The sequence below is a fragment of the Scyliorhinus canicula genome, chromosome 14 (genome assembly GCF_902713615.1).
Source record: "Scyliorhinus canicula chromosome 14, sScyCan1.1, whole genome shotgun sequence".
Classification (NCBI taxonomy): Eukaryota; Metazoa; Chordata; class Chondrichthyes; order Carcharhiniformes; family Scyliorhinidae; genus Scyliorhinus; species Scyliorhinus canicula.
In genome coordinates this window covers 3,305,662-3,332,783 of record NC_052159.1, presented here as the reverse complement: position 1 = coordinate 3,332,783, position 27,122 = coordinate 3,305,662, and the positions used below count along the sequence as shown (strand labels likewise).

Below are 27,122 nucleotides of genomic sequence, written 5' to 3'. Positions count from 1 at the left end.
CCCCCCCCCCCCCCCCCCGCTGCTTCTCTCCAGACTCCTCCTCCGCCTGGTCTCCTGGTTCTCCACCTTTGCTTGCAGTATCTTGCACATGTCCCTCCCGGATCGCCACCTCTGCTTCCAGAGACACAATCCAATCACCCTGGTCAGACACCACCTTGGATCTTGGATCGTCGCCCCCCTGCACCCCCACGCGCTGCTCCTCCCATTCCAAAGTCACTCGGAGAGGTGCTACTACTCCCTCAGTCGCCTTCAACCAACCACTCTGCATTTCTTTACGCATCTGCCGATAACCGTCCTTGATGAAGCTCATCAACTGCTCCATTGGCAGCTTCCCAGTCATCGCCAACCCTTCCTCCTCCACCATCTTCCCAATTGACGCTGCACCACGAATTTCCTCCAACCCATTTACCAGGGCTCTCACTGTGTACTGTCGAGTTTGACACACCGTCGAGTCACTCTCTATGTGACCACTCAATCCATGGCCACTACAGGAAGTTGTGGATAGATTTTTTTTTAAATTTAGAGTACCCAATTATTTTTTCCAATTAAGGGGCAATTCATCGTGTCCAATCCACCTACCCTGCACATCATTTTTTTTACTTTTTAATATAAATTTAGATTACCCAATTAATTTTTTCCAATTAAGGGGCAATTTAGCATGGCCAATCCACCTAGCCTGCACATCTTTTGAGTTGTGGGGGTGAAACCCATGCAGACATGGGGGGAATGTGCAAACTCCACACGGACAGTGATCCAGGGCCGGGATTCGAACCCGGGTCCTTAGCGCCGTAGGCAGCAATGCTAACCACTGTGCCACCGTGCTGCCCCCGTGGATAGATTCTTGATGAGCTAGGGGGTGAAAGGTTATCCGGGGTGGGTGGGAATATAGAGTTGAGATTACAGTCAGATCAGTGACGATCTTATTGAATGGTGGAGTAAGTTCAAAGGGCCGAGTTACCCACCCTCCCTCCCCTATTACTATGAGAGTCCAGTCAGTTATCTAACAGCCATCAGCACACAGTCTGTGTCAACCCTTGCCATTGGGAGTCCGAGACTTTTATAGAGAGACATGACACAATTGTAGAATATGAGTCTGTTTTCACTGGAAAGACAGAGGCTGAGGGGAGACCTGGTAGAGGCCTAAGAATTTGGGAGGCACAGACAGGGTGGATAGTCAGAGGCTTTTTCCAAGGGTGGAAGTGTCAATTACAAGGGAGCACAGGTTCAAGGTGAGGGGGGGAAAGTTTAAGGGAGATGTGCTGGGTAGGTTTTTCACAGAGTGGTGGGTGCCTGGAATGTGCTGCCAGAGGATGTGGTGGTAGCAGGCACATTAGTGACATTCAATGGGCATCTGGATGGGTCCATGAATAGGGAGGAAATGGAGGGATACGGATCGAGTAAGGGCAGAAGGCTTTTTTTAGTTAAGGCATTATGATTGGCACAGGCTTGGCGGGCCGAAGGGCCTGTTCCTGTGCTGTACTTTTCTCTGTTCTTTGACTCTGTTCCCGGAACATTAGAGATGCAAGATGAACCCCTGGATTGGGTAGTTTGATGTAAAGGGGATTCTGCGGTTGTGAGAGTATCTATGGTTAGATTAGAAGTAAATAAATTACTGCCGGTTCTGTGTGGTTCGGTTGATGCAGATGACACACCATGAGAGAAAGGTGCAGATTACACTGTGTCCTGAATGCCATGAGCCTACCTTGTGGTCTTTATAAATAGTTCATAATAAATGATGTAGCTTTTACATTCTTTTAGAAAATGTGGGGAAACAGTTACATGACTGCCCATTAGTTTTTAACAAAAAACATTTATTAAACATGAAAAGTTTGACTATAATACAATACTCCTTCACTACCCTCATATCTTCACAAATGTATTCATATTTCAAGAATCTCACAAGTTACATAATATATCTGATCTGAGACGGGGGGACCAGGGCATCATCAAACAGGTACACGCAGTCCCTCTAACTGTAAGGCTAATTGTGTTCAGAAATCAGCCCACTCTGAAACCCAGTCCCAGAGCTAACTTCTCTCACTGGATTCAGGTTTCTATACCAGAGATTCCAAACTCCGCTTAGAATTTCTTTCAAACAATGCTTTCACTCAACTATTCCCAACAAGGACCCACTTTCAGGTTTCACAGCTCCTTTTCAGTATTCCTTGGCCTTGAATGCTTTTAAGCTTTTCCACAAACTCTCGAGATCCAGCCATCAGTTGCTTCACAATTACTTCACAGGGCAGCACGGTAGCACAGTGGTTAGCACAGTTCCTTCACAGCTCCAGGGTCCCAGGTTCGATTCCTGGCTTAGGTCACTGTGCGGAGTCTGCACGTTCTCCCCGTGTCTGCGTGGGTTTCCTCCGGGTGCTCCGGTTTTCTCCCACAGTCCAAAGATGTGCAGGTTAGGTGGATTGGCCATGATAAATTGCCCTTAGTGTCCAAAAAGGTTGGTGGGGTTACTCGGTTATGGGGATAAAGTGGGATAGGCTGGAGGTATGGGGCTTGGGTGGGGTGCTCTTTCCAAGGGCCGGTGCAGACTCGATGGGCTGAACGGCTTCATTCTGCACTGTAAATTCTATAATTGTAGGTTGTAGTAAGACCTCACAAACCTCACCAGCCAACTTTTTCTCGACTCTGTCTGTGCCTTCAGTGAATAGTGTCCTATTCTGATTCTAGGTTGTAGAAAGACCTCAAGTGACCCAAGCCGGAATCGAACCTGGGACCCTGGAGCTGTGAAGCAATTGTGCTATCCACAATGCTACCCTGCCCATTTGAGATGTATAAAATTATGAAGGGCATAGATAGACAGGGATAAACTTTTCCCCTTGGTAGAGGGATCAATGACCAGGGGACATGGGTTTAAGGTGAGGAGCAGGAGGTTTAGAGGGGATGTGAGGAAAAACGTTATCACCCAGAGGTTGGTGAGAGTCTGTAACTCGCTGCCTGAAAGGGTGGAGAAAGGGAAAGAGACCCTCATAACATTTAAGTATTTAGATGTTTACATGCAATTCCAAGGCACACTCCCCTCTCTCAATCTATAGTTATTCTGATAATAATCTGACTTCCTGCTTTTGCTATCAAAGTGGATAACTTGACCTAGTATTTATTTAATTTGCTGTTCTGAGTTCATTTGTTTTGTTTTGAATCTTAGTTATTCAGATTCAGTGCTTTTAGCTGTCCTTTTATTAGTTTTGTAACCTTGAGCTTTATCAGCTGATTTATTCATAGATTTGTACTCTTTGACCTTTGTCCCTTCCAATCATGCTGTTATCATTTCCCACCTTTCCCTTGTGCCTTTTCTCTACTCTTTGATATACTGCATCTTCCCAAATTTGATCCTTTGTCCCATTATTTAGTTTAACCCCCTGTCTACATCCCTAGTTATGTGGTGCCAGCATGGTTCAGGTACACACCACCCCATCGCAACAGACCCCACAAACCAAAGCCCACTTCTCCCACACCAGTCTTTGAGTCTATTCACCTCTGTAATTTTATGTACTCAATGCCAATTTGCACATAGCTCAGGTAATAATCCCGAGATTCTGCTCTTTAATTTAGTGCCTGGCTCCTCATGCTCTCGATGTAGAACCTCTTTTCTAGTTCTACCCATGTTGTTGGTACCTATATGGACCATGACAAAGGGATCTTCTCTCTCCAACTGCAAGTTGACTTGATCACTTCATGGAGATGACAGAAACACTGTTCAATTGAATTCCATGCTCTACTGATAATATACCCACGCCCACCGCCTCTCCCACCTGCCCTGTTTCTGCTGTAGATCCGTACTCACTTAGCAGACAATATTTTATGATCGACATCATCCAGCGAGGAACTGTGTGCCACGTGAAACGTTCCAAACAACGTATTTCTCTTCTTCTTTATTTTTTCTGCCTGTGTGTGTGGGAGGGGAATGGGGGGGGGGAAGAGAGAGAGAGAGAGAGAGAGAGAATGAGTAAAGAAAGAGTCAATCCCAGGTCAAAACCAAAATCACAGAAGACCAGCTTCAAAAGGTCAGTTTGTTATAGTATTCATTGCATGGGGAACATCTCGTGTCCAATCCAAGTGCTTGGGAGGACCAAGAACCTCACTTCACCAGCCAATTGTTTAGCAGAATTACTTTTTCTCACTACATTTGATGACCATGGAAGGCAGAACAATGGGATGGTCAACTATGATGTGGCATCAGGAGATGGAATTTGATTGAAAGACATAGAACCTGATTAATGGCAAATGGGAGCTAGGGGCTGTTTAGCACAGGGCTAAATCGCTGGCTTTGAAAGCAGACCAAGCAGGCCAGAAGCACGGTTCGATTCCCGTAACAGCCTCCCCGAACAGGCGCCAGAATGTGGCGACTAGGGGAAGCCTACTCGTGACAATAAGCGATTTTCATTTTTCATTTCATTTCATCAAAAGGTGCGTAAAGAACTTGAATATGGCAGAGCCTTACAATGGCAATGAAGAGAATCGATCAGGGCTCATGTTTATCAGACTCTTTGATTTGATTTATTATTGTCACATGTATTAGTATACAGTGAAAAGTATTGTTTCTTGCATGCTGTACAGACAACGCATTCCATTCATCAGGAAGGAAGGAGAGACTACAGAATGTAATGTTACAGTCATAACTGGGATGTAGAGAAAAGATCAACTTAATACGAGGTAGGTCTATTCAAAAGTCTGATGGCAGCAGGGAAGAAGCTGTTCCTGAGTCAGTTGGTATGTGACCTCAAGCTTTTGTAACTTTTTCCTGACGGAAGAAGGTGGTCTGATGGAAGGAGGACTCTTGTTTTGAGAACATCATAGTAAAGATTCAACGGGTGGAATGGAGCCAGAAATTTGGCATAACGAGAGACTGCCTGCAGGATTCAGTGGCACGACTGGAGTGGAAGACTACGGCAGGAAAGGCCGTGAGCAGTGTGACTGACCAAAGAGCCCATCGCGTAGTTTTATTCAGAGACGGGGGGACCAGGGCATCATCAAACAGGTACAGGACTGAACAAGCAAGGAGTGTATTCAATATGTGGATGGCCCAACTAGGCCTCCCTGAACAGGCGCCGGAATGTGGCAACTAGGGGCTTTTCACAGTAACTTCATTGAAGCCTACTCGTGACAGGTGATTATTATTATTATAAGAGAGGGGGCAAAACTTGACCTCCACTTGGGAATAAGGAAAGGCAGGTGACAGAAGTGTTAGTGAGGGATCACTTTGGGACCAGTGGCCATAATTCCATTAGATTTAAGATAGCTATGGAGAATGATAGTTCTGGCCCAAAAGTAAAAATTCTAAATTGGGGCAAGGCCAATTTCGAGGGTATTAGGCGGGAACTTTCAAAAGTTGATTTGGGGAGTCTGTTTACAGGCAAAGGGAGGACTGGGGAGTGGGAGGCTTTCAAAAGTGTATTAACCAGGGTTCAGGGTGAGCACATTCCTCTTAGAGTGAAGGGCAAGGTTGGGAGGAGGAGTGAACCCTGGATAACTCAGGATATGGAGGACCGGGTCAAAAAGAAAGACATAACATACAAAGGCAGCTGAAGAGTATAGAGGTTGTCAGAGTAGAGTTAAGAGAGAAATCAGGAGGGCATAAGGGGGACATGAGTTTGTCTTGGCAGGTAGGACAAAGGAGAATCCAAAGAGCTTCCACATATACAAATACAGCAAAAGAGTAACTAGGCAGAGAGTAGGACCTTTTAAGGATCTACAAGGTCATCTATGTGCGGATCCACAAGACATGGGTGAGATCCTAAATGAATATTTCTCATTGGTATTTACTGTTGAGAAAGATATGGATCTTAGGGAAATAAATAGCGACGTCTTGAGGAGCGTACATATTACAGAGAAGGAGGTGCTGGAAGTCTTAAAGGCATCGAGGTAGATAAATCCCCAGGATCTGATGAAATGTGGCCTAGGACATTGTGGGAGGCTAGGGAAGATATTTCGGGTCCCCTAGCAGGGATAAATCCCCAGGACCTGATGATTGGACACTGTGGGAGGTTGCGGGTCCCCTAGCAGGGATATCTCCCCAGGACCTGATGATTGGACACTGTGGGAGGTTGCGGGTCCCCTAGCAGGGATAAATCCCCAGGACCTGATGATTGGACACTGTGGGAGGTTGCGGGTCCCCTAGCAGGGATAAATCCCCAGGACCTGATGATTGGACACTGTGGGAGGTTGCGGGTCCCCTAGCAGGGATATCTCCCCAGGACCTGATGATTGGACACTGTGGGAGGTTGCGGGTCCCCTAGCAGGGATAAATCCCCAGGACCTGATGATTGGACACTGTGGGAGGTTGCGGGTCCCCTAGCAGGGATAAATCCCCAGGACCTGATGATTGGACACTGTGGGAGGTTGCGGGTCCCCTAGCAGGGATAAATCCCCAGGACCTGATGATTGGACACTGTGGGAGGTTGCGGGTCCCCTAGCAGGGATAAATCCCCAGGACCTGATGAAATGTGGCCTAGGACATTGTGGGAGGCTAGGGAAGATATTGCGGGTCCTCTAGCAGGGATATCTCCCCAGGACCTGATGATTGGACACTGTGGGAGGCTAGGGAAGATATTGCGGGTCCCCTAGCTGAGATATTTGAATTGTAGACAGTCACAGGTGAGGTGCCTGAAGATTGGAGGGTAGCAAATGCTGTGCCTTTGTTTAAGAAGAGCCGCAGGGAAAAGCCTGGGAACTACAGACCGGTGAGCCTAACGTCTGTGGTAAGTTGTTAGAAGGTATTCTGAGAGACAGGATCGACAGGCATTTAGAGAGGCAAGGGTTAGGGACGGTCAGCATGGCTTTGTGAGTGGAAAATCATGTCTCAAGAATTTGATTGAGTTTTTTGAAGGAGTAACCAAGAAGGTAGATGAGGGCAGTGCAGTCGACGTTGTCTACATGAACTTTAGAAAAGCCTTTGACAAGGTACCGCATGGTGGGTTGTTGCATACCGTTAAATCTCACGGAATCCAGGGTGAGGTAGCCAATTGGATACAAAATTGGTTTGGCAACCAAAGCCAAAGAGTGGTTATAGAGGGTTGTTTCCAAACTGGAGGCCTGTGACCAGCGGTGTGCCTCAGGGATCGGTGCTGGGTCCAGAAAAACTAGAAAGAGTGCTGAAAAGATTTACTAGGATGCTACCGGGACTTGATGGTCTGAGTTAGAAGGAGAGGCTGGATTGACCAGGACTTTTTCCTAGGAGCGTAGGAGGCTTAGGGGTGATCTTAGAGAGGTCTATAAAATGAGGAGCATAGGTAAGGTAGATAGTCACCATCTTTTCCCAAAGGTAGGGGAGTCTAAAACTAGAGGGCATAGGTTTAAGGTGAGAGATGAGAGATACAAAAGGGTCCAGAGGGGCAACTTTTTCACACAGAGAGTGGTGAGTGCCTGCCAGAGGCAGTAGTAGAGACGGGTACAATTTTGTCTTTTAAAAAGCATTTAGACAGTTATATGGGAAAGCTGGGTACAGAGAGATATGGGCCAAATGCGGGCACAAGTCCCGAAAGACACACTGTTAGGTAATGTGGACATTCTGAATTCTCTCAGTGTACCCAAACAGGAGCCGGAATGTGGGACATGGGGCTTTTCACGGTAACTTCATTGCAGTGTTAACACAAGCCTGTGACAATAATGAGGATTATTATTATTCCAAGACTCTATGACCCACCAGAACAAGTTGTGAAAACGCATTTGATGATTCAGGAGATTTACATACCAATACCAGGGAATAACGAGAAAAAAAGTCAGATTGTCAAACTCCAGCAAGTTCATTGATGCGCTGCACAGCAGTAACCTACCACCCTTACCTGGTTGAGCCTCACCCCAGGCCAGGCTACTGCTTGCACAATGTGTTTTTTGCCATCACTATTCAAGGATAAGAACGCAGTACTGCCTTATCAGCAGTTTGAAAAACTGATTTGAAATGTATCATCATGTTAAATATTTGAATCATTCCTTAAATGTGACCGCGCAAAGAGTAATCACAGATTGTAACACTGATTAGATCATGAACAAACCGGCAAGATGAAAATTTAAGTCTTGCAAATTTGGTGTGTGTGTGTGTGTGTGTGTGTGTGTGTGGTGGGGGGGTAATTGAGATGTTTCTTTTTACTTTTAACACTTACACTGGTTTGTGCAAGTTTAGGCACAAATATTTACAATTTTATTGGTTTTATAAATGCTTGATGCAAGTTAATGTCTTTTCTAAAAGCATACTTGAGAGAATGCTGGTATTTGATAGAGTAATCTCCCTGGTGGGGGCCTTGGGAATCCTGCTACACCTCCTGACTGACTCGGGGAGTAGGGGTCGGACAAGTCGTGTTCGTGAGCCCGGTCTCATGTGAGGAGTCGGAGGCGAGTTCCTGACTGAGATTGAAAATTGGCTACCATGCTTTCGCCATTTTGATGTGAAAGTTGGATGCATTATTGTGTTGTGTTGCCCTGTCCTTGATGCTGGTTGTGAGGGGTTGGAGGTTGATGGGTCAATGTTGAGCCACCCTCCACTGCCCCCTGGCTGGGGCCTAGGTTCCTAGCCACCCGGGGATCGGCATGGCATCATTATTATTATTATTATTAGAGATGAAAATGCTTTGTTCGATAAAAATCTTGACAGATGCTGAGGTTGTTTGATGATCCTGTAATGGCCTTGCCCTTTTCAAACAACATAGATGGTGTTATTATCCTGCTATTCATCAATATTCCTGGACTTTATTCTCTTGTGATTATGCTGTTGATTTATGTTGTTGCCTTTTCTCCTGACAAGGGTGTGTGATGTTTGAGTACGAGGGGAGGGGGGAGTTTGTTATCCTGTTTTACCAAAAACCATATTGAATCAGCAAAGTGATAGGCAATTTGTGCACAATCTTGACCCTTTTAATTTGTCCACAGTAATCTTTGCATTCATAGATCATAGAATTTACAGTGCAGAAGGAGGCCATTCGGCCCATCGAGTCTGCACCGGCTCTTGGAAAGAGCACCCTATCCAAGGTCAACACCTCCACCCTATCCCCATAACCCAGTAACCCCACCCAACACTAAGGGCAATTTTGGACACTAAGGGCAATTTATCATGGCCAATCCACCTAACCTGCACATCTTTGAACTGTGGGAGGAAACCGGAGCACCCGGAGGAAACCCACGCACACACGGGGAGGATGTGCAGACTCCGCACAGACAGTGACCCAAGCCGGAATCGAACCTGGGACCCTGGAGCTGTGAAGCCATTGTGCTATCCACAATGCTACCGTGCTGCCCACTCATGAGGAGAGTGCATTTTAGACACCCCTTAGCTCGTTTATATGGAGCCACGACGGGGTGATGGGTGGATGGTTGGTGTGGTGGTGGGTAGTTGGGTTCGATAAACCCTCACCTCACTTGGATTGAGGATGAGTCGGGTTTTTATTTTTTGTTGTTTTGAAGTTTGAGAATTTGTGCTGGTCTCCTGCGAAGGCCTGAGCAGATTGTGTATCCTGGAGACTGGACTCTTCCCATTGGTTTTAGTTGTGTTTTTGGAGCTGTTGGGTGTGCCTCAGTGTGGTTGGTTCATCCTTGTTCGATGTATCAAAGTGTGTCTGTGTGCTGTGCCTCTGCATTGTTGGAGCCCTTTGTCTGTTTGGGGGTGGGCTTAATGGGAGAGTTAGCCGCCCTCCTCCAAGTGGTCTTATATAGTGGTCTCCTGAGCACCCTCACCGTTGTGGTTGGGTCTTCATACGGAGACAGTGCTGCTCTGTGTCTAACTTTCCTGGCTTTATTCTGACGTCCCTCAGCATAACTGAAGTGTTGTTATATTGCCATCCACCAGGGAGGGAGTGTGCTGGTCCAGGAGGATGTCACACACCCCGCAGGTTAAGTAGTGGTTTGGGTTTGGTTGATGGTCAGTGACAGGAGGAGCTGACTGACAGATAGCTAATAATACTGCAGGTGTATAGGTGGAGGGGGCTCTGCCCTGCCATTGTCTAACAGGCTCATGAGCTTGGCTCATTCAGCCACCCTCCCCCCTCAGCCGCTGGTATTCAAATCCAGGCCATTAGCCTGTGGCCGATCTTATTTAGAGATGGATTTTTAGAATCCATCAACCATTCAGTTAAAGGAGCTTTAACTGAGCCAATGCAACATGATTCAGTCCAACTCTGTCACTGCCAGGAGACACTGCCCTTTACCCTTTCTTTGGAAATCCCTCCCGCGTCTCAGCCCTCCCTGTCTCAGTGACTAACTCGGAGAGCTTTGCCTCCACCAGTTCTGGCCTTTCGCACATCCCCAATTTTAATTCTCTGCTTCGATCTTCCTGGGCCCCAAGTTTTGGAATTCCCTCCAAAGCCTCGGCACCTCTCCTACTTCAAGACTCTCCTTGAAATTCACCCCCTTGATTAAGCTTTTGGTCACCTATCAATATCATCTCATTCAGCCCGGCAACAAACGTGGCTTGATAATCGCTTGTGATGTGTAGCCATGCTGGCCACGCAAAATGGACACTGAGCCAAACTAAAATGGAAGACAGCAGGGAAGCCTGTTTAGTGAGAACAGACAGCCTGCTCTCAACTAATTAGCATTTTGCAAGCAGCAAACCAGTTTTCTGGCCAGGTGCAGATCTCCAAGCCAAAGGTGTTAATGGCAAAGCGCTTAACATTCTGATGAGGCAGCCCAGATCCAGGCACACACAATGGCAACATTTCCATCTCAATGTAGCACTTAATTGGTGGAGCAGACAGGATGGCACCAGAGTAACGAATATCGAAACCACCCCCCAACATCGAGGGAAGCCCCGCATTGGAGGATTTCGAAGGTAGCCGTTTGGAAACGTTCCAATCGGTACCGAAAGGTAGAGCCCGCCTAGAAGGGGGCAAGGACATTAGAGAGGGGTATAAAAGCAAATTCCCCACATAGCCCGGTCTGTTAAACCCGTGCTCCGGCTCTGACTGACATCTTGCATCCTGACTCCAGCCGTTGAGCACCAGCCGCCGAAACCGTAAGTTCAACGCTCGCTACGCGATCCAAGCCCACTAGACTCCCAAGTACCAGAACGCTTGCTGAAGGCTGCAGTGCCAGACCAGGACGAAGGCCTCGTTCTCTGACCTTGCCTGTTCCTGTTAGATAAGTATTCTGTTCACTTAAGTTTAGTTATAGCTTAGTCTCTTAGTGTGTGCATGAGTATTTATTATAACTGTATAATAAATATTGATCGTTTGAACTTTACTAATCGGTGTATCGTCTTTATTACTTTGAACTTGACCTTGGAATACTTGTGACGTTGCCTATACGGCAACTGGCGACTCCAGAGCTAAATAATTACATAGAACAGAGCCTAGTAGTGTTAAGCACACGTCGAACTCGGAGGCGTGTTAATACACTCCAATAAACGCGTTTTACGCCCATAGTAAAACGTGCAACATTTAGTGGCGACATCCGCCGGGACCCTGTTGTAAGTGGAAACACCACAGTGTCCAGGACCCTGAAATTTGAATTAGAACTCCAAATTGCAGAGAAAGAAAGAGATCACAAGTATTCAAGGTGTTCAAAATAATAAGCGAAATTCGGAAGTGTGTTTAGTGCATGCGTACTAACAGGGCTGTAAGGTAAAACTGAAAGCTTTTTGTTGCGACAAACTTTCGGTAGTTTTGTGATCGGAAAATAGCGTAAGCCGTACCCTTTTCTCGAAACACCACCCCAGCAACCCCCTGTTCCAAATTATACAAAGAGAGTCAGAGGAAATGGCCATGCAGGCAATGGAACGTCTGATGGATCCAGCAAAGTTTGTGGTCGCAGCGACCAGCAGCAGTAGCAGAGTAGGCCAGTGTCCCACGTGGGAGCTGGAACTCCGCAAATATTTGCAGGGAAAGGGATGGCCCCTTTGGAAAGAGTTTTGTGCAAATGAGGAGACAGGTCCCGGGAGTATAGGTCATACTTGGTGGGAGAACCTCTCTCAGATACACAAAAAGAATTTAGGTAAAGCACGCAAGCCGATGGCGATTGTGTCCTGTTTGGCACAGTTGCGAGGCGCAGAGGAGGTCATCAGGACGCTCCGGACAGATTTAGAAGAGAGGAATAGGATGAGTAAGGTCGATGTCAGGGACATCGAGAAAGAAAATCTGGAATTAAAAGGGAAGTTGGCAGAGAAGGATAGAGAGGTGGATGATGCCAAGAGGGCTCACCAGTCTTGTCTAGCTCATCTGAACAGTTCCCAGACCCAGTATGAGAAAGCCTATCAGGACGTGCAACGTGCCGTTCTGATAAGACAGGAATCGGAAAAGCAGGTGGAGGCATTGCAGAGGCAATGTTCCGATCTCAAAGCAGCTTTGAGAGCACTCCATGCTGCAATGACCGAACAAAGACAAAGCACAGTTGACCACGCGAAATGCAGGAAACAGATTGCGGAATTGCAATCTCTGCTTTCGGTGCAGAATGGCTTCCAAAGCACCTTTGGAGCACAGTTAGATGGAGAAAACGCCCCAGATTGGCAGGAATTAAGCGAGACAGCGCAGCGTTATGTTCAGGGAACATGTGCGCCCGCAGCTCAGCAGAAACGACAGGCACCCCAACCCCCCACAGCTCAGACCATAACCGCACCCATGAATCCCGTAACCACGCAGAGAAAAGCCGAATCAGAAGGCGCCCCAGACATAACTTACACCACCCCTTTAACAGTAACCCAGCTAAGGGACGCTTGTGAAAAGATCACTCCGTTCCTCCCCACCGCAGACCCCCACCAGTTTTTCGCTAAAGTAAAGCAGCAGGCTACCATGTACGGCCTGGATGAGAGAGAACAGGTTAAGCTCACCGTGCTGAGTTTAGACCAGAGCGTAGTAGCAGCCCTCCCCGACCCACAGAACGTGGCAGGAGGCAGCCTAGAGGAGATGCACACCGCCATTTTAGATGCCATCGGGTACAATAGAGGTGACCCCGTAGAAGGATTGAATAAGTGCAGGCAGAAGAGATCCGAACACCCCACAGCATTCGCAGGAAGGCTGTGGATTCATTTCAGCGCAGTTTTCGGACAGCTAGATAGAGCGCATTTAACCCGCGAAAACATGGTTAAGTGGACGCGCACAATTATCTCACACGCAACAGAAGCTGGACAGAGCGCTTGCAATAGTTATGACCCCTCAGAAGAGGCCCATAACGAAAAATGGGTCCTGAAAAGATTGTCCCGCGCTTGGGAGCAATCGCTTCAGGCAAAAGGAAAGGTTAGATCCCCAGAAGAGGCTCAGGCTGCTGCAGATATCCAAGCAGTCAGAGAGCACCAGAAGCCCGCATGGGTAAATGAAGGCAAGAGCAGCCCTCAACAGAAAGGACAGGAATGCTATAACTGTGGACAGTTAGGGCATTGGGCAAAAGAGTGTAATGCACCCCAGCGATCTCAGAGAGGCCAGCAGACAGGCACTCTGAACCGCAGTAAGGCAAAACCCATCCACAATGTAGCAGTACAGTCAGGACCCACCAATGTGGACGAGACGAACTGACGGTGTTCGGGCTCCCCCACTTGGGTCTGTGACACACTATGGGACTCATCAGGGAGGCCCGTAGTCACAGCAAAAGTCAAAGGGAAGCCCATAGAGTTACTGTGGGACACAGGAGGATCCCGCACCACCATTAACTCCACAACCACGGCACACTCAGACACGTGGCCGACCACCTCCACCATTACACTTAGCGGGTTCACCGGACACTCGCAGCAGGGACATATCACAGCACCCGTAGCGATCCAGCTAGGGAACATTAGCACACGGCACCCCGTAGTTCTAGTAAATCTTCCCCGGACAGCAGAGCACATCCTGGGGATAGATTTTATGAACGCTCATAGCTTGTCGTTCGACCCAGTGAACCAGTGTGTCTGGCGAATGGCTAGATCAGACAGAGCTCCAGCCACCCTCACAGTAGGAGACTACGCTAATCGGATTAGCGCAGTGGGAGAGTACTCATTCGACCTGACTACACTCCACACCGACCGACAAATTAAGGCCCTACTAAACAAACACAGGACAGCATTTGCAAGTCACCGTCATGACTGTGGCAGAATGACTGGACAAGTTCATGTTACCGGACAGGACCCCCGACCGCAAAAGCAATATAGATTTCCCCTCGAGGCAGAGGTGGAAATAGAAAAGGTTATAGGTAGCTTGTTGGACCAAGGTGTACTGAGAACGGTAGCCTCCACCAACAATGCCCCTATTTGGCCAGTGAGGAAGCCCGATGGATCATGGCGTCTGACCATCGATTATCGGGAACTCAACAAAGTAACCCCCGCAGTAGCCCCAACGGTAGCTACTAGTCCCGAGACCATGCTCAAGCAGGGTCTCAACGCCAAGTACTTCACGGTATTGGATATCAGTAACGGATTCTGGTCCATACCATTGGCAAAAGCGTGCCAATACAAATTCGCATTCACTTTTAAAACTCAGCAGTACACGTGGACATGCCTCCCACAAGGATTCCACAATTCACCCTCCATTTTCCACCGACAGCTGGCAAGTGGATTAGAGAAATTTTCCCGACCCGAATGTCTGGTACAGTATGTAGACGACCTACTACTGCAGACAGACACAAAGGCAGAGCACATTTCGCTTCTGGCCGAACTCCTGGAACTCTTGACTGAAATTGGCTGTAAAGTTAACCCGAAAAAGGCCCAAATATTGGAAAGTAAAGTGATGTATTTGGGATCAGTCATCACGCACGGCAAACGCGAGATCGAATTCAAAAGAATTGATTCGATTGTCAAATTGCCCCTTCCCCAGAATGTTTCAGCCCTCCGGTCGTTTTTAGGACTGGTTGGCTATTGTCGGAACCACATAGACGGATTCGCGACAAAAGCCGCCCCACTTTCAGACCTCCTTAAGAAAGGAGCCCCCTGGGAATGGCTTCCGCAGCATACAGGCGCTGTGGAAGAGTTGAAACGAGCCCTTAGTGCAGCACCCGCGCTGCTAGTCCCCGACCAACTTTCACCGTACGCAATAGAGGTAGCGAGCACCGATCTGACCCTCTCGGCCGTGTTGCTTCAGGAACGGCACGAGCAGCTAAGACCAGTGGCTTATGCCTCCCGACTGTTAGACCCGGTAGAGCAAGGATTTTCAGCCTGTGAGAGGCACCTCCTTGCTGTCTTCTGGGCAGTACAGTATTTTTCATACATAACCGGACTAAACCCCATCACCATTCTAACCGAACATACACCCACACAGCTACTACTAGACGGTCGACTGAAGGACGGTTCAGTTAGCCAGATTAGGGCAGCTAGGTGGACCCTACTTTTACAAGGACGGGACATTACTGTAAAACGGACACGCACACACACATATTTAGCAGACAACCTCCAATACCCCGGACAGCCCCATGACTGTGAAATTGTAGCTCCCCTGCATAACACAGGACCCTTTTTAGCAAAAACACCCCCCAGGAAGATAGGGAACCCAAAACAAAGCCCCCAGCCCACAGACACGTGTGGACCCTTGAGGATTTATGTAGACGGTTCCTCCACAGTTTTAAATGGTGAGCGTATCACAGGATGCGGCATCTATGTAGAGGACGCGCAGGGGCGCGCTCTCGAAGAGATAGCTCTTAAGTTACCAGGTCACTTAGGCGCGCAGGCAGCAGAGCTAGCAGCCATAGCGTATATAGTGGACCACCCCGATTCTTTCCCCAGCCCAGCAGACATATATTCAGACAGCTTATATGTCTGCAATAGCCGAACAGATTTTCTGCCCCTGTGGAGGACACGAGGTTTTGTCTCCGCAGACGGAAAACCCCTTCCATCAGCCCCCTTACTCCAGCATATCCTAGAGCAGGGGTGGGCAAACTTTTCCGTGCAAGGGCCACATTCAGAAATTCACAATTCACAAAGGGCCACATAGTATATTAAGTAAAATAATTACTTCACCCGGTTATGATTCTGGGCGCCTCATATAGAACATAGAACAGTACAGCACAGAACAGGCCCTTCGGCCCTCGACGTTGTGCCGAGCAATGATCACCCTACTCAAGTCAACATATCCACCCTATACCAGTAAGTAACCCAACAGCCCCCCCCCCCCCCCCATTAACCTTAAAAAAAATAAAAAAATAAAAAAATAAAATTTTTAAAAAAAAATTTTTTTTTTTTTTTTTAATGACTTGGTGGGCCGCAGAAATACCTTTGGCGGGCCGCATGCGGCCCGCGGGCCGTAGTTTGCCCACCCCTGTCCTAGAGAAAGCGAAGGACAGGACCTTCGGCATTATAAAAGTTCGCAGCCACCATAGGTCATCACCCCCTGGGAATGTAAAAGCCGACGCATTGGCTAAGGCAGGTTCCAGGAGAGGACACTTATGGACCCCCCCAGCTAGCGCAATAGCTAGCGCCCCTGTGAGCGCAGTACAAGTCTCACAAACAGAGGTTAAAGATCTCGTGGCAGCACAGAAACAGGACGGAGACCTCAGGGAGGTTTTCAAGGGAAACTTTGTGCCTGTGTACGAGCACTTTAAACACACACTGACCACACATGAGGGTGTGATCATTAAGGACCAACTTTATGTGGTTCCGAAGCAGGACAGGAATCAGATGATTGCCTTGTTCCATGACGGACACGGGCATCAGGGAATTGATGCAACAACGAGGCACCTCAGGCAACTCTGTTGGTGGCCTAATCTTGGGACTGATGTCACACATTACATAGAGAATTGCCTGATTTGTGCACAGAATAACCCGGAGCGGTATTCTAAGAAGGCACAACTTCGGCATACTCGCCCAGTTAACGGCCCTTGGACAAACCTCCAGATCGACTTTATAGGTCCATTGCCCCCTTGTAGGAATGGCTATAAATACGTTCTGGTGGTGATAGATACCTTTACCAAATGGGTAGAGGCATTTCCCTCACGAACAAACACAGCTAAGACAGCTGCAAAGATCCTGACCCACCACATCTTCACGAGATGGGGTTTACCCCGAAGTATCGATTCGGACCAGGGATCTCACTTTACAGGACGGGTCATGAGGAACGTCCTGACAATATTCGGTATAAAGCAAAATTTTCATATTGCGTATCATCCACAGTCCAGCGGGATTGTGGAGCGCATGAATCGGACCCTAAAAACGACCCTCAGAAAAATGGTTCAAGAGAATAATTCCACATGGGATTCAGTGCTCCCCTTTGCACTTATGTTCATAAGGAACACTGTCTCCACATCTACAGGATACACACCACATACACTCATGACCGGACGCCCTATGAAAGGTACAGAATTCCTTTTAGGACTGGACATGACAAGCCCCGAAGTGACGGCCCTCACACATGAAAAGGCAGTTAAAGATCTAGTTGAGACTGTGAGGTCTGCACAGCTCGCAGCCGCAGTCCAGCTAGGGAAACGCCGACAGCAACGTACTGCCTGTTTCAATAAGACCGTCCACACCACAGAATTCCAGGTTGGGCAACAGGTAATGTTATCTGTTTATAACCCCAGCAGTTTTTTGGCTCCAAAATATTCCGGTCCCTACTCAATTTCGGACAAAATTAGCCCCTCCGTTTACAGGATAAAGTATCCTAATGGGAAGACCGCGTGGTTCCATATAAACCAGTTAAAGGCATATGGAACACAGGCCAACCATGCTCACCATGTCCTGCTGGATGCAGCAGAACACTTCACCCCGCCCACCAGAGACACTTTTCCACCATCCCCCTCACAGACCAGTTCATCCACGGACTCGCCCACGACTCCGCCCACAGACCACGACAGACCACGCCCCGACACGCCCACAAGCTGCCACAGCAGAGACAGCAGGACTGACACTGACTCTGAAGACAGCGACAGCACACAGCCATACAGCCCACACTGCACCAACTACGACCCCGACTCCAGTGACCCCATGGAAGTCACCTACCTCAAATATCCAGAACCACCACCCGACCCCGACTACCCCGACAACACACTCGACACTACACAATGGCACAGGGACAATTCCTACAGACTTGTCCGCAATGATGAAAGTGACCCCCGGTCACACAATTCCAAAATAGCATGCCTGATCCACACAAGGGTGTGGGATCCGGGAGAGCAGGACGACACGGTGTCTGACTCCCGACACGGCAACCCCTTTGTGACCCTGTTCACAGAGGCAGAATCAAAGTGAGGTGTCCAGATGATGTAAGATAGGAATCGTTTGAGGGAAACGATGTCCTTTCTGATGGAACCTGCACGTATGTTTGTCTTCGTTTTATGTTTGTTTGTCTCAGGATTGTACATTGTTCAGCTGGAGGATGGACATCTTCTTTTCAGCTGAAAAGATTGTGACCACCTCACATACACGTTAGCTTGTCCGCAGATACCTTTGAGAACTTCGGTTTGATTGGAGATCTTTTCCAAAGTTGTAAGGCCACACGCCAAATAGTTTATCTGCAGATATCTCTGAGAACTTCAGTGATGTCCTCAGTTGGAGCATCTTGGCTCCCTTGGTTTTTTAGGTGCCCCTCTATTCGGCGAAATAGAGGCTGCAAGTCATGGTGAACACATTCGTACCCGTTTTTTCCAGGTTACTCAGGCAGTGGACAAACGGCACTGAGGACCCGCCCTGTCTGAGAACCAACCCTTGGTCAGCCAAGCTCGGGTATGGCACAGCACGCCCTACCCGGGGATCCCATCCAACTCGTACCCGTAGCGGCCCATACGCAACTCATTCGGATGTTTGTTTCCAAGTTTGTTTTCATTTTACGTTAGGTAGCCCTTCGGCCGCCATCCCACATGCTATTTACATCCGGGAACATTCGGATGGTAAATCAGCAAAGCCTGCGAGACGGCTCGCAGAAGGAAGGATTGTTAGGTGTATGCTGGTCTTTAAATTCGCTTTTTGAAAAAAAAAAAATGAGGGGAGTCACAGGGTGTGACTTAGCCAGTCATTTTAAAGGGTCAATTGGGTTTTGAAAGACAGATGCACTAACAAGTAAAGGTCTTAAACTGTGTATTGACAGATACTGTGCTTGATCCCAAAGGTTTCAAAGGACGAGACAGAGGTCGAAGCCAGGATTGTCAATACCGGAGGAAGAAGGAAGAGAAAGAAGAAGAACAGCAAAATGATGGAAGCCCACTTATTACTGTTTAATGTCATATGTATATGTGTGGAAACAAGACACGTTTCCCCCACAACCCCCACCGTAAATGTTTCAATTACAGCAAACCCCCAGTGCTCAGCTCTGATCAGCGAGGTTCAGACCTGGTGTACTAAATTCATGACGTGGTACTCCATGTCCTATATAATCGAATCACTGTTGGTGATCGCGATCCTCATCATACTAGTGCAGACCCTCAGGTTGAGGAAATGGAAGAGGAGAGCCTCTCGTTCCAGCACCTCACCCATCTATAGGGTTCAATCCCCCATCTTCGGATTCCACCAAACCCCTCAACCCCTCACTGATTACAACACTCTGTAAATAAAAATTCAGCCATGTATTATATTGTTCCATACTCGACTGCCGAGTTGGGAAGTGTGATGTTGTGGTGTGAATGGTTAAGATTTTAGAGTGATGAAATGTTAAGTTAAGGTTAAGGTTAATAGTGATAGGTAGAGGTTCCCAGTTGTAGTAATGCATGTCCCTTTGACATAGGGCCAAGTAGAGATGTTAGTTAAAAAAAAATTTCTTCTTCCCATAGTTTAAGAACAGAGTAGAACAGGAACTGGCAAGAGGTCAGAGAACACAAGGAAGGCAAAGTACATAGGTGATCCTTCACAATAGTATGATTGTGAGGATCACAAGGAGGGAATGTAGCCATGCTGGCCACGCAAAATGGACACTGAGCCAAACTAAAATGGAAGACAGCAGGGAAGCCTGTTTAGTGAGAACAGACAGCCTGCTCTCAACTAATTAGCATTTTGCAAGCAGCAAACCAGTTTTCTGGCCAGGTGCAGATCTCCAAGCCAAAGGTGTTAATGGCAAAGCGCTTAACATTCTGATGAGGCAGCCCAGATCCAGGCACACACAATGGCAACATTTCCATCTCAATGTAGCACTTAATTGGTGGAGCAGACAGGATGGCACCAGAGTAACGAATATCGAAACCACCCCCCAACATCGAGGGAAGCCCCGCATTGGAGGATTTCGAAGGTAGCCGTTTGGAAACGTTCCAATCGGTACCGAAAGGTAGAGCCCGCCTAGAAGGGGGCAAGGACATTAGAGAGGGGTATAAAAGCAAATTCCCCACATAGCCCGGTCTGTTAAACCCGTGCTCCGGCTCTGACTGACATCTTGCATCCTGACTCCAGCCGTTGAGCACCAGCCGCCGAAACCGTAAGTTCAACGCTCGCTACGCGATCCAAGCCCACTAGACTCCCAAGTACCAGAACGCTTGCTGAAGGCTGCAGTGCCAGACCAGGACGAAGGCCTCGTTCTCTGACCTTGCCTGTTCCTGTTAGATAAGTATTCTGTTCACTTAAGTTTAGTTATAGCTTAGTCTCTTAGTGTGTGCATGAGTATTTATTATAACTGTATAATAAATATTGATCGTTTGAACTTTACTAATCGGTGTATCGTCTTTATTACTTTGAACTTGACCTTGGAATACTTGTTACGTTGCCTAAACGGCAACTGGCGACTCCAGAGCTAAATAATTACATAGAACAGAGCCTAGTAGTGTTAAGCACACGTCGAACTCGGAGGCGTGTTAATACACTCCAATAAACGCGTTTTACGCCCATAGTAAAACGTGCAACAGATGCACCTCGGGTTATTTCCCTTTGTTAAAGGGCTATAAGAAATCCATGCTGATGCTGCATCCTTAGTTACACTGCGCAACAGAATCTTACAACTGCACGGAGGCCATTCAGCCCATGGCGCCCATGTTGGCCCTTTGAAAGAGCTTTCCAATTCTCCGGCTATATGCTCATAACCCTCCAGATTTTCCTTTTTAAGTATTTATCCAATTCCCATTTGAAAAACAGGAATCTGGGGCAGCACAGTGGAGCAGTGGTTAGCACTGTGGCCTCACGGCGCCGTGGTCCCAGGTCCGATCCTGGCTCTGGGTCACTGTCCGTGTGGAGTTTGCACATTCTCCCCGTGTTTGCGTGAGTTTCACCCCCACAACCCAACAATGTGCAGGGTAGGTGGATTGGCCACATTAAATTGCCCCTTAATTGGAAAAAAATGAATTGGATACTCTAAATTGGATACTTCAGACAGCACATCGCAGGTCAATGGCTCTGCAATAAAATGTCTTTCCTCACTTCCCATCTAGCATCAGTTTCTCTCTCAATTTTAACAGAATAACACATACCCCTTCCTTGGCAATGTTTAACTGCCTCTCAGCACCCTGCTTCTTGATGTTATAATATTGCACTTCCACCTCGTGTGTGAGCTGCAGCCATTTCTGCAGTGTTTCAGGTGGTGACCAGCTCCCGCGTGACTCCAACTCCTTTTCTGCTTTCTTTAGTGCCATGCGTACCTGAGAGACAGACAGACAGGTGTCATTTTTTATTCTCACCTTCCAGCTATCCCAGGGAAAGTCACTGTTCACCTTATTCCTGTATGGTGGAGAATGTATGGAGCAACTCTGCCCCCCTCACTTGCCAAGGCCATGCTGCAACTGAGACCGAGCAACAGAATCCGTGAATGTCAAATACCCACAGTCAACCCTTGTAGCTCTGCCCTGGAACCCACCCGCACCCTGGCCCTAGCCCACCCCCCTCAGACCCTGGCCACAGCACCCCTCCCCCACACCCCTGCCCCCGCCCCCAGCGACAGCTCCCGACCCCCCTCAGACCCTGAACCCAGCCCCCCGAACCCCCTCACACCCTGACCGTCCCAGGCCCTCTTACAGCCTAACCGCCCCTAACCACCCCTCACACCCTGACCCCTCTCACACCCGGGGACCCCCCCTCACACCCTGGGGCCACCCCCCCTCACACCCTGGGGCTGCCCCCCACCCCCCCCACCCCCACTCCCTGGGCCGCCCCCCACTCCCTGGGCCGCCCCCCCCACTCCCTGGGCCACCCCCCCCCCACTCCCTGGGCTGCCCCCTCACACCCTGGGGCCGCCCCCACCACTCCCTGGGCCGCCCCCCCCCACTCCCTGGGCTGCCCCCTCACACCCTGGGCCGCCCCCCCACTCCCTGGGGCCGCCCCCCCCCACTCCCTGGGCCGCCCCCTCACACCCTGGAGCCGCCCCCCCCACACCCTGGGCCGCCCCCTCACACCCTGGGGCCGCCCCCCCCCCCACTCCCTGGGCCGCCCCCCCCACTCCCTGGGCCGCCCCCTCACACCCTGGAGCCGCCCCCCCACTCCCTGGGCCGCCCCCTCACACCCTTGGGCCGCCCCCTCACACCCTGGGGCTGCCCCCTCCCACCCTGGGGCCGCCCCCTCACACCCTGGGGCCGCCCCCCCCCCCACTCCCTGGGCCGCCCCCTCACACCCTGGGGCCGCCCCCTCACACCCTGGGGCCGTCCCCTCACACCCTGGGGCTGCCCCCTCACACCCTGGGGCCGCCCCCTCACACCCTGGGGCCGCCCCCTCACACCCTGGGGCCGCCCCCTCACACCCTGGGGCACCCCCCACTTCCTGGGGCACCCCCCACTCACACCCTGACGCCCCCCTCACACCCTGACACCCTCCTCTCATCCTGACCCCCCTCCCCCTCACACCCTGGCCTCAACCCCGCCCCCCCATACTCTGCCCCCCCCCCCACACCATGCCCCCGCCCCCCTCCTCCACACCATGCCCCCGCCCCTCCCCCACACCATGCCCCCGCCCGCCTCACACCCTGGCCCCCACACCCTGACCGCACCCCGGCCAGCTTGCACCCACGGCTGTCCTTGTTGAGCTGACTACAAACACGCATGCCCCGATGCATCACACTATACCTGATCCTAGCGAAACGTACAAATCCCACCTGTTCCAATTCCTCCTCTGCGTATTTTTGTCGACTCAGCTCGTTCTCCGTGCCTTCCCGAAGCTCCCGCAATCTCTGTGCTTCCTGCTTGGCTGCATTGATCTCATCTCGCAGCTTTTGCTCCAGGTTAACTTTCTCCACCTCAACGGATCGATGCTCCTCCTGTGCCTTATGCAGCCTGCAGGCCCAAGATTCAAAACATCCTCAAAACCACAACATTCACACGGTCTCTCGGCCCACCCAGGGGAGAACTTCACATCGGGAAAGAAAGTCTCCGGCTTTCATACGCTGGTCTGACTATAACCTTACGGTGGGGGACACAAAACTGCCCAAAGGAACAAGGAGGTACAGACTGAGTAGCCAGTCAAGCTAAAACCTTTCCTTCAATTCACAGGATCATTTTGCAGATTATTATGTGACTCAACAGCTGGCAGCTTGGCTGTCGTCACCCTCAGTCTTCTTTTAAATAATTAAATCGCAGAATGTGGGCATCTCTATCTCTGGGGTTTGTTATCCGTCTCGAGTTATTCTTGAAAAGGTTAAGGGGGCAGCTGGCAGATTATTACTGTCTGTGCGGAGTTTGCACGTTCTCCCTGTGTCTGCGTGAGTTTCCTCCGGGTGCTCCGGTTTCCTCCCACAGGTCCCGAAAGACGTGCCGTTGGGTAATTTGGACACTCTGAATTCTCCCTCTGCACCCGAACAGGCACCGGAATGTGGCAACTAGGGGATTTTCATAGTAACTTTACTGCAGTGTTAATGTAAGCCTACTTGTGACACTAATAAAGATTATTATTATGAATGTTGAGTTATGAAACAATTCTGCAGCATCTAAAAAAAAAACTGCTCTCAATAAAAGTGAACATGGGACTTCCGGTGGCGGCGATGACGTAGGAAGCCGCACATTTGGGAGCTCCCGTTTTAAACGGACTTTTCGGCTCTTTTTAGAGCCCAAAACGGAAATTTTTCGACGTCTCCCGGTGGGGGAAGGTGTGCTGATCGACTTTCCCCGCAGTCCATGACTCGAACTCGGAGTGGAAAGGGGGATAAAACAGCAGCAGCTCCCCAGAAAAAACGGGGGAAGGAATCCAAGATGGCGGCCAGCGGAGCTCCAGAGGAGTGGAAGCTGTGGGCCCAGGAGCAACAAGCTGCTCTCCTGCGCTGTTTTACAGACTTCAAGGCTGAGGTACTGAGCTCTCTGCAGGAAACAAACAGAAGGCTGTCGGAGATTCAGACCACCCAGGGTGCTGCCATCAAGGAGTTGCAGACGCAGGCCACTGAACGAGAGGAGGAGGCCGTGGTCCTCGTGAGTAAGGTGGAGGGGCACGAAGCACTCCACAACAAGTGGCAGGAACGCTTTGAGGAGCTTGATCACCGCATGAGGCGGAAAAACCTGCGGATCTTGGGCCTTGCCGAGGGGCTGGAGGGGTCGGACCAGACAACCTACGTGGCTACGATGCTGAACTCGCTAGTGGGGGTCGGGTCTCTCCATCTGCCCTTGGAGCTGGAGGGAGCACACAGAGTACTGGCCAGGAGGCCTAAGGAGAACGAACCCCCGCGTGCGGTGCTGGTGAGGTTCCACCGGTTCAGTGATCGGGAGTGTGTGCTGCGCTGGGCCAAGAAGGTGAAGAGCAGCAATTGGGAGAATGGGGTAGTACGGATCTACCAGGATTGGAGTGCGGAGGTGGCTAAGCGGCGGTCCGGATTTAATCGGACGAAAGAGGTGCTTTACAGGAAAAAGATAAAGTTCGGAATGTTGCAGCCTGCGCGCCTGTGGGTAACTTATTCGGACCGGCATTATTATTTCGATTCCCCGGAAGAGGCGTGGGCCTTCGTGCGGATGGAGAAACTGGACTTGAACTAGGGGTTGGGGGTTGCAGGGTCGGTTGTAATGCTTTATTGCTGGTTTCTGCTGTTGCTGTGTTCTTTTTTTGTTTTTTTTTGTACTTTTGCAATTTTGATATGGTTATTTATGGGGGTGCTGTTCTGTTATGTTTTTTTTGCTGTGGGGCATTGTTTGAGTTTTGTATCTTGCGGGGAGGGTTGGGGGAGTTTGTTGTATTCTATGTCGGGTTGGGGGTATGGAGTGGGGCTGGTATTTGGGAGCTGCGTCAGAAGGGTGTGGTGGGGCAGTGCGAAAGCGCGGGCTTTCCTCTGGTTTCCCGCGCTGGGGGGCGGAGACGATGACGGGGGGAGGCGGGGCCTTAACTGGTTCTTCCCCGCGCTGGAGCGGTGCCTGGAGGAGGGATAGATTGGGGGATGATCCCACTTTGGGAGGGGTCGGGTTATTGGCGGGAGTTTCTGGGGTCAGCAGCAGTTAGCTGACCCACGGAAGTACAATGGAGGACGGTTCGCGGCTGGGAGGGTTCCTAGCCTGGGGGGGAAGGGAGGGGGGGAAAGGGGAATACCGGGTTGCTGCTGGTAGGGTCAGGAAAGAGCTGGTGGGGGCTGGGGGGGACAGAGGTGAGGTGCTGTCGCTGTGGGGACTGGGTCGGGCAGGGGGTACTGGCCTGGGGCGGGCAGTCGACGGGCTATGGCTAGTCGTTTGGGGAAAGGGGCGGGACGCCCTCTGATCCGGTTGGTCACCTGGAATGCGAGAGGATTGAATGGGCCGGTGAAGTGGTCGAGGGTACTTGCTCATCTGAAGGGGCTAAAGGCAGATGTGGCAATGCTTCAGGAGACCCACCTGAGGGTGGCGGAGGAAGGGATGGGTGGGGCAGGTTTTCCACTCTGGGTTGGATGTGAAGAACCGGGGAGTGGCGATTCTGGTGGGTAAAAATGTGTTGTTTGAGGCATCGGAGGTAGTGGCGGATAAGGGGGGTAAGTATGTGATGGTTAGGGGCAGGCTACAAGGAGAGAAGATGGTACTGGCTAGTGTGTATGCCCCAAATTGGGACGATGCGGGCTTTATGAGGCGTATGTTGGGACGGATCCCGGATCTGGAGGCGGGAGGTCTGATCATGGGGGGGGACTTTAATACGGTGTTGGATCCTTCACTGGATCGGTCCAGCTCTAGGACGGGTAGGAGGCCGGCGGCGGCCAAGGTGCTGAGGGGGTTTATGGACCAGATGGGTGGGGTGGATCCCTGGAGGTTTGTGAGGCCGAGGGCATGGGAGTACTCTTTCTTCTCCCACGTGCATAGGGTCTACTCTCGGATAGACTTCTTCGTGGTGAGTAGGGGACTGATTCCGAGAGTGGAGGAGGCCGAGTATTCGGCCATTGCAATCTCCGACCACGCTCCGCATTGGATAGAGTTGGAGATGGGGGAGGTGCGGGACCAACGTCCGTTGTGGCGGTTGGATGTGGGGTTGTTGGCGGAGGAGGAGGTGTGTAGGAGGGTCCGGGCAAGTATTGAGGGGTACCTCGAGGTGAATGATACGGGGGAGGTCCAGGTGGGGATGGTCTGGGAAGCCCTGAAGGCAGTGATTCGTGGGGAGCTGATATCCATCCGGGCACACAGGGAGAGGAGCGAGAGGAGTGAGAGGAATAGACTGGTGGGAAAGATGCTGGAGGTATGCAGAGGCACCAGAGGAGGGACTGTTGGGGGAGAGGGGCAGCCTGCAGGCTATATTTGATTTGCTGACCACTACACAGGCGGAGGCACAGTGTACGAACATGGTGAAAAGGCGAGTAGGATGCTGGCTCATCAGCTCCGCAAGCGGGATGCGGCTAAGGAAATTGCTGGAGTGAGAGACAAGAGTGGGAATGTGGTGCGGAAGGGGGTAGAGGTGAATGAGGTCTTCAAGGACTTTTACGGGGAACTGTACCGGTCAGAGCCAACGGGGGAGAGGAGGGGAATGGAGAGGTTCCTCGACGGGCTTTCTTTCCCGAAGGTGCAGGAGGAGAAGGTGGAGGGGCTGGGTGCGCCGATTGAGCTGGAGGAGCTAGTTAAGGGGATCGGGCAGATGCAGTCAGGGAAGGCACCGGGGCCAGATGGGTTCCCGGTGGAATTTTATAAAAAGTTTGTGGACCTAGTGGGCCCCTTGCTGGTGCGGACACTCAATGAAGCGTGGGAAGGGGGGACTTTGCCCCCGACGATGTCGCGGGCGCTGATCTCGTTAATTTTAAAGAGGGACAAGGACCCCCAGCAGTGTGGTTCATACAGGCCCATATCTCTCCTCAACGTGGACGCTAAGGTGCTGGCAAAAATCCTGGCCACCAGGATAGAGGACTGTGTGCCAGGGGTTGTGCACGAGGACCAGACAGGTTTTGTGAAGGGAAGGCAGCTGAACACGAATGTGCGGAGATTGTTGAATGTCATCATGATGCCGGCGATTGAGGGGGAGGCAGAGATAGTGGTGGCGCTGGATGCGG

General features: G+C 50.3%; 1 protein-coding gene across 1 annotated transcript in view; it reads right to left on the bottom strand.

Moving 5' to 3' along the window:
• Positions 1 to 27,122, bottom strand: part of LOC119977779 (stromal interaction molecule 1-like) — a 47,329-nt gene that overhangs the window by 11,229 nt on the left and 8,978 nt on the right. Inside the window, exons 2-4 of the mRNA XM_038818986.1 lie at positions 22,812 to 23,014; positions 21,202 to 21,369; positions 3,794 to 3,894 (exon numbers count right to left, since the gene is read on the bottom strand). Of these exons, the coding sequence (XP_038674914.1) occupies positions 3,794 to 3,894; positions 21,202 to 21,369; positions 22,812 to 23,014 (472 nt within the window). The remainder of the gene's footprint in view (positions 1 to 3,793; positions 3,895 to 21,201; positions 21,370 to 22,811; positions 23,015 to 27,122) is intronic.